This window comes from Artemia franciscana, chromosome 8 (genome assembly GCF_032884065.1).
Source record: "Artemia franciscana chromosome 8, ASM3288406v1, whole genome shotgun sequence".
Taxonomy (NCBI): Eukaryota; Metazoa; Arthropoda; class Branchiopoda; order Anostraca; family Artemiidae; genus Artemia; species Artemia franciscana.
This window is the reverse complement of record NC_088870.1, coordinates 18745904-18754328: the sequence shown is the minus strand read 5'-3', so window position 1 is coordinate 18754328 and position 8425 is coordinate 18745904. Positions and strand designations below refer to the sequence as shown.

Here is an 8425-nt window from a genome sequence, read left to right as displayed (position 1 = left end):
TGCGGAGAGCCAAAATCAAACAATGCATTAATTTAAAAACGTTCATAAATTAATTAAAAAAAAGTTTTATTAACTGAGAGTAAGGAGCAATATTAAAACTTAAAACGAACAGAAATTACTCCGTATATGAAAGGGGCTGCTCTCTCCTCAATGCCCCGCTCTTTACGCTAAATTTTTTACTGTTTTAAAAAGTAGAGTCGAGAGAAAGAGTCAAACTTTAGCGTAAAGAGCGGGGTGTTGAGGAGGAAACAGCCGCTTTCATACACGGAGTAATTTTTGATCGTTTTAATTTTTAATATTGCTGCTTACTTTCAGTTAAAAAACTTGCTTTTTTATTTAATTACTATAAAACCCTACGTCTGATTAGTAAAAATTTAGCTAAGAACCACAGACAAATGACATGATAAAAAAAACTAGCTTCTACTCCTTCGTGACTCCATAAAATGATGCACACGTCGAATAAATCTTCAAGTTACTTCCCTTTTGATGTTAACAGCTAATGTCAAAATAACACGCTAATGGCTAATGATAAGAAAACACGATGCCTCACTAAAATCATAATTGCAAAATCGTGAGATCCTGGTTTCGCAACAAATTTTGGTTTTGAGTTCTGGTTAGAGGGAGGTCAAAAATCCCAAAGGAAACGAGTATATAAGAGAGCTGGAAAGTTTTGAGTAGATACAGCAATACCTACATTGATACAGGATAAACAGCCAAATCTTAAGTTGAAGTTTGATGTGCCTGATCTGAATTTGTATGTAAGTACTGAAATAAAATTATTGTTATTAATCGTTCTTGTTTATGCATCCAGACACCAGGCACAATTCTCGTGGTCTTTAGGTACTCTCTCTAATGCTAATTTGACGAGCATTAAACATAATGTGATTTATTAAACATAGTCGGAAAATCTTTTCGGAAACCCAAATTTGAACATGGAGAATCCAACAATCCAAAGAATTAGGCAAATTTTTGTGATACGTCGATGCCTGGGAATTATTTCCTAGAAGAGAATTCAACTCTTCATATCTGTTGAACCTGCACTTTCGGAATGCTCAGGCGCAGTTTTGCTGATATCATAAAACCAGGGATGTTTTGAGAGTCACCTATGTTATCAACCATACCCTTCAATCAGATTTTAAAGAAACAGAAAAAGAATTTACAAAAAAATGGCAATAATGCATGTGAAGCAAAACCGATTCTGGCATTTCATGACACGCCTCTAAGTTGTTACCATAAGTTTAACAAAAAGTAGAAACGCTAAATCTCCAGCTTGATAAATAATTCAATGTGGAGACATGAAATAAATTTGGAACCTTGATATTAAAAATACATCATGAGTTTGAAGAAAAAAGAAAATGTGACGTCATTAGAAAAACAATCTAATAATATAATAACAAATGGAACATTTTTATGTTTTTAAACTTTTTACGGGAAGTCGTAATTGCAAAAGTATTTTGAATTATTTTCATATATATTCCAAAATTTTAGAAAACACCACATTGGTACGTTCTCAAGTGCTAATTTTCCATCTGTATCTCAATAGTCCCTGTGGTTGTTTGAATAGTAAGCTAATAAGTTCTTCACCATACAAGGAATTTAGATAGGACTGGAAATATGAAATTAATACTTATTGCTATTTTTCTTACTCTTCACTTAGCCTTGTCAGACGAAGAAATAAAAAAAGACGAAGGAATATTAGTTCTCACTAAAAAAAACTTTGCCAGTGCCTTGAGTGATAGTGAGCACATCCTTGTTGAGTTCTATGCCCCATGGTGTGGTCATTGCAAATCCCTAGCACCAGAGTATGCTAAAGTTGCACAGAAACTGGCATCTAATGGTTCACCAATCAAACTGGCTAAAGTAGATGCCATTGAAGAACAAGAACTCGCTGAAGAACATGGTGTTCGAGGATACCCAACATTGAAGCTCTTTAGAAATGGAAAACCTTCAGAATATACAGGCGGAAGAACATCTGATGAAATTGTTAATTGGCTCTTAAAGAAGACTGGTCCACCTGCTGTTGACCTGAAAAATGGAGACCAATCAAAAGCATTCATTGAAGATAATGAAGTAGCTGTCATTGGTTTCTTCAAGGATCAATCCTCAAAAAAAGCCAAAACATTCCTCTCTGTAGCGGCTGTTTTAGACGATGTCAAGTTTGGTATTACATCGGACAGCGAAGTATGCGCAGATCATGACGTTAGTGATGATGCCATTGTCCTCTTAAAAAAGTTTGATGATGGACGAGTCAATTTTAATGGAGAGTGGACAGAAGATGCTGTTAAAACCTTTGTTCAAGGTGAATCTCTACCACTTGTAGTCGAATTTAATTATGAAAGATTATCGAAAATCTTTGGTGGTGAAATCAAGTCTCATCTTCTCATTTTTGTCTCAAAGATATCCGAACAATATCAGAAAACCTATGAAGCCGCAAAGCAACTTGCCAGGGACTTCAGGGGACAGCTACTATTTCTGACCGTTGAAACTGAGGAAAAAGACCATCAGCGCATCATGGAATTTTTTGGTATAAAGAAAACTGAACTACCTACAATGAGGCTCATTAAACTTGAAGAGGATATGACCAAATATAAGCCTGAAGACCCTGAGCTTACTGCGGAAAACATGAAGTCTTTCGTCCAAGCTTTCCTCGATAATAAGCTAAAGCCTCACCGCTTGTCTGAAGAGATACCTGAAGATTGGGATAGCGAACCTGTGAAGGTTCTAGTGGCCAAGAATTTTCGTGAAGTTGTCTTTGATGACACCAAAGATGTCCTTGTGGAATTCTACGCTCCGTGGTGCGGACATTGCAAACAACTGACACCTATTTATGAAAAGCTTGCCGAGAAATACAAGGACAACCAAAGTATTGTTATAGCCAAAATGGATGCCACTGTTAATGAATTGGAAGACACCAAAATTCAATCCTTCCCTACAATTAAACTGTACAAAAAAGGAGACAACAAGGCTGTGAAATACAATGGTGAACGTACCTTAGAAGGGATGTCCAAATTTATTGAAACAGGTGGAGTATATGGACAGGCTGCTCCTGATGAGGAGGAAGAAGAAGAAGAAGTTCATGCCAAAGACGAACTGTGAACCAATTACCTAAGTAATTACAATCCCTCAACCCATTCTTTCATTTTTTAAAGTTCTCTAACATTCTCTCTTTTTTTCACTCCATTTTTATTTTGGAAGAAAGAAAAACAACTGGCTCAAGAGAAAGGGTTGTATTTTGTTTATTAGAAATTTGTTAACTTTGATAAATTTTGGTACGGGTTGGCTGTGGTGTACTGTGCCACATTGATTCTTTAATAGTCAGCATTCTATTTTAAAAAAATTGCCGATGTATATTGGTCGAAAGCTTTAACAAAGTATGTTGGGTTTCTATTCGACACAATCATAGATCGGAAATATGTAGCTTCTTTCTGAAAATATTATATATAAAATTAAGACCTCTAATTCCTCCTTTTTAAAACTCGATCAGCCATCAGAATTGGGAAGATATACCAATTATAAGAGAATTAAGAAGTCGTTTCTATATATTCTAATATCCTGTCCTAAAGTAAAAAAAAAATATTGTTGATGTATATTGGTTGAAAGCTATGACACAATATGTTGTGTTTCTTTTCGACACAATCATATATCAGAAATATAAAACATTTGGCAGAAAATTTTATATGTAAAATTAAGATATCTAACATTTGTGCAGTATTTAACCATTTTTTAGAACAATACTCTTAAAATCACAGCCATGATCTTTTTTTACATGTAGTTAATGGCGAAATGATAATGTTTTAGATATTGTTCATTACTGAATGCTATATACATTGTCGTTATGATAATGTTACGTATTATTATGTGTAATTTTATTTATTAAGAATGTGATCCTGCCAAGAAATATTTATTATATGAACTGGCATACCATGGCACTGACCGATGACGCATTATGGTCAAAAATCAAGGAACGAGTAAGATCTATTGCTATGATTTATCAACCACCGAAGAATGCCCGAAAAATCACATGTGATGCTTCACACAACAGCTATCAACGGAGACAGAACACCTCGATAATACCAGTCGTATAGAAGAAGCTTGATAGAAGAAGCTATAGAAGACATCTACCACTCATGATGTAGATCTCCAGCAAGAACTATGAACATCGACAGATACTAGGTATTCATAATGTGGACATTCGTTTTATGCAAATCTATATATATAAAAATAAGTTGTCTGTCTGTTATGTCTGTTACGCCAGATTATATCTTATATATATAAAAGAAAACAAACTAAAATGTAAAAACTGGAAATTGCATAAATATTTCGAAATATTTTGACAATAGATTAAAGTAATTCGAAAAAAATAAAAATGGTAAAAAACTAAAAAGAAAAAACTAAAATGAAATAAAAAAATTAAAAAAAGAAAAAACCTAAAGAGAAAAAACGTAAAAAAATAAAAAAGATAAAAAACTAAAAAGAAAAAAAACAAAAAAGCGAAAAAAGTAAATAAAGAAAAACTAAAAAAACTGGGAATTGCACAAATATTTCAATATTTTTTGACAATAGATTAAAGTAATTCGAAAACCTTAAAACAGATACCCCAAATTTTAGAATGAACATTGTTAGAACATGTTAGAATGAACATTGACAAATTGAAGAAAACAAATCAATAAAAAGAAACTAAAAAAAGAAAAAACTAAAAAAGAAAAAAACTAAAGAAGAAACTGTATCTATATATATAAAAATAAGTTGTATATATGCATGTTTGTTTGTTTGTGGGTTTGCATTTGACGTCATTATAAGTATATAAGGCTTTGTATATGACGTCATTATAAGATGACACTACAGACCGGGACACCGGGACACGAATGACGACCGGGACACAGGGAATAAAAATGATGACCGGGACACTCAAAGAGAAATGACAGACCGGGACACCGGAAAACAAATGACGACCGGGACAGAGGGAATATAAATGACGACAGGGACGCTCAAAGAGAGATTACAGACTGGGATACCGGGACACAAATGACGACCCGGACACAGGGAATATAAATGACGACCAGGACACAGGGACACAACTACAGCGGTGACGCCGGGGGCACAGGGGGATATATAAATGACGACGGGGACACAGGGAATGTTCGATTAGCAATCATCATCAACAAAGCTCAAGGGCAATCGTTCGGTATAGATCTGAATACGGATTATTTTCCCATGGACAATTATTATGTTGCATGTTCAAGAGTTGGTAAACCTGACAATCTATTTATATGGACAGACAATGGGACAGCAAAGAATGTTGTATATTTGCATGTTTTACGTAGTTATATATATATATATATATATATATATATATATATATATATATATATATATATATATATATATATATAAATAAGTTGTCTGTCTGTGTGTCTGTCTGTCAGGTGACGTCATGTTTCTGTGTCAACTGACGTCAAGAAGTTAGTTGTCGTCATTTTTGCTATGACGGTGACGTCATTAAAGATATTTAAGACATGTGTTCACGGAAAAATGTTTAATTGTAAAATGACTGAAGAACCTACAATGGCAACAGCCGAGGAAGCTGCTCAAAGAGTCTATGCCAAAAAACTTGCTGCTGATAGAGAAAGTAAACAAAGAAAGCGTGCCGAGGAATCACAAGAACAACAAGAAAACAGGCTTGCAGCTGATAGAGAAAGTAAGAAAAGAAAGCGTGCCGAGGAATCACAAGAACAACAAGAAAACAGGCTTGCGGCTAAAGAACGCAAAACCGCGCAGTTAGATGAAAATCCACCTGGAAAGCGAGAGTCAAAACATATCAAAACTAAAAATGATAGCGATGATGATTGGGTTTGGGATTTTGACTTGGATAAGGTCATCAATGCCTACCAGATTTATGTTAAAAAACAAAGGTTCGGCGATATCTACTTCATAGTGACGCTGAAAAATAAAGAAGAAAAAAAACTGAAAAAATGTGAAAAACTAAAAAGAAAAAACACTCAAAGATAAATTACAGACCGGGACACAAATGACGACCGACACAGAGGGAATATAAATGACGACCGGGAACCTCAAAGAAAAATTACAGACTGGGACACCCGGATACAAATCACGACCGGGAATATAAATGACGACCGGGACACAGGGACACAACTACAACGGGGACGGCGGGGGCACAGGCGGGATATATAATTGACGACTGAGACACAGGGATTGTTTGAATAGAAATTACAGACCGGGACACCGGGACACAAATGACGACCGGGACACTGGGATACAGGGAATATAAATGACGACCGGGACACTCAAAGAGAAATTACAAACTGGGACACCAGGACACAAATGACGACCGGGACACAGGGAATATAAATGCTATTTATATGCACAGACAATGGGACAGCGAAGAATGTTGTATATTCGCATGTTTTACGTAGTTAAAAATAAATATTTATATCTATCTCTATTCACAGGTGGGACACAGGGACACAGCTACAATGGCGCGTAACTAATATGGCGCGTAACGACTTACGCGCGCAGGGGGGCTTGGGGGGGGGGGGGGCGCGAAGCGCCCCACCAACTAGGTGTTGGGGTGTCGCGAAGCGCCACCCCAACAGCTAGTATATTTATATATATATATATATATATATATATATATATATATCACAGGTGGGACACAGGGACACATCTACAATGGCGCGTAACAAATTACGCGCGCGGGGGGCTTTGGGGGGCGCGAAGCGCCACCCCAACAGCTAGTGTACGATATTAACTTAAGGTGTAGGATTGTTTTGACTTAAATAAAGATTTAATTCAAAAAAAATTCGGAGTGAAGGATATATATATATATTAATATAATAAAAATACAGAATTTTAAGAGATTTAAACGTTTTGGGAGATTGGTCTGAATGATGAGGGCATCATTCTACAACGGGAAGGGGGATATGTAACATTAAACATTTTGATTCCCCTACAATCTATGGGCTCGAAAATGGTTACCTCAACTTTCCAGCAAAAGTAATAAATAAACCCAGGATACTAAATTGCTCATTTTAAAGCATCATGGGCTTGAAAGTTACTTCAAAAACCGACGTCTGATTAGTAAAAATTTAGCTAAAAACCACAGACAAATGACATGATAAAAAAAAGCTAGCTTCTACTGCGTCGTGACCCCATAAAATGATGCATACGTCAAATGAATCTTAAAGTTACCTCCCTTTTGATGTTATCAGCTAATGTCAAAATAATACACTAATGATGAGACAACACAATACCTAAGTAAAATCATAATTGCAAAATCGTGAGATCCTGGTATCGCAACAAATTCTGGCTTTGAGTTCTGGTAGAGGGAGGTCAAACATCCCATAACAAACGAGTATTTAAGAGAGCCGGAAAGTTTTGAGTAGATACAGTAATACCTACATTGATGCAGGATAAACAACCAAATCTTAAGTTGAAGTTTGATGTGCCTTATCTGAATTTGTATGTAAGTGCTGAAATAAAATTATTCTTATTAATCTTTCTTGTTTATTCATCCAGACACCAGCAAAGTTTCCGTGGTCTTAGGTACGTTCTCAAGGGAATCTACACGACTTGGGAGACCCGAACGTTACTACGATGATTCAGTCACCAAGAACATTTGGGTTTTTCAACATTGTACTTCAGTCCTAATTCCATTCCCATTTACGTCTCACGATATCACTTTAATTTGAATAAGCTTTGAAGTTGAAGTTTGATGTGCCTTATCTGAATTTGTATGTAAGTGCTGAAATAAAATTATTCTTATTAATCGTTCTTGTTTATTCATCCAGACACCAAGCAAAGTTCCCGTGGTCTTAGGTACGTTCTCAAGGGAATCTACACGACTTGGGAGACCCGAACGTTACTACGATGATTCAGTCACCAAGAACATTTGGGTTTATCAACATTGTACTTCAGTCCTAATTCCATTCCCATTTAGCTCTCACGATATCACTTTAATTTGAATAAGCCTTATGTTATATCAATATTATTCCCCCCAATATTCAAAGATAACTTACAGTAACATCACTTATAATAGCCCCCCCCCCAGACCCACATTTCAGACCTGCTGCTTATCAATATTGTTTTTGTGGATAACCATTGAAGTAAACATAATAACATGATTAATAAAGACATGCTGCATACTTGAAGCAAGAATAATGTTGTTTAAGTGCTTGTTTTTTTTTTGTATTTCACAAACCTATAGCTTGTTATTAAGACCTGTATATCCTATCATATAGCCTGCACAAACATAGGTTATAAGAGGCTCTTTGGAGGGGGTAGTCCATTTTCAAGTGGAATACACTAGAAAAATCATATTTTTAATGAACATAAAAAAGCACTAGTTGGGCACAGTGACTTCAACTTGTCTCTACATCAGTAATAAAATATTGGGGAAAATTCTAGT

General features: G+C 35.6%; 1 protein-coding gene across 1 annotated transcript; it reads left to right on the top strand.

Moving 5' to 3' along the window:
* Nucleotides 1-264: 264 nt before the first annotated feature.
* LOC136030092 (protein disulfide-isomerase-like) lies at nucleotides 265-7784 on the top strand. Its single transcript, XM_065708757.1, has 2 exons — nucleotides 265-4173; nucleotides 7537-7784. Exon 1 carries the CDS (start codon nucleotides 1615-1617, stop codon nucleotides 3094-3096), a length of 1482 nt encoding a protein of 493 aa, XP_065564829.1. The 5' UTR covers nucleotides 265-1614; the 3' UTR covers nucleotides 3097-4173; nucleotides 7537-7784.
* The last annotated feature ends 641 nt before the right edge of the window (nucleotides 7785-8425 follow it).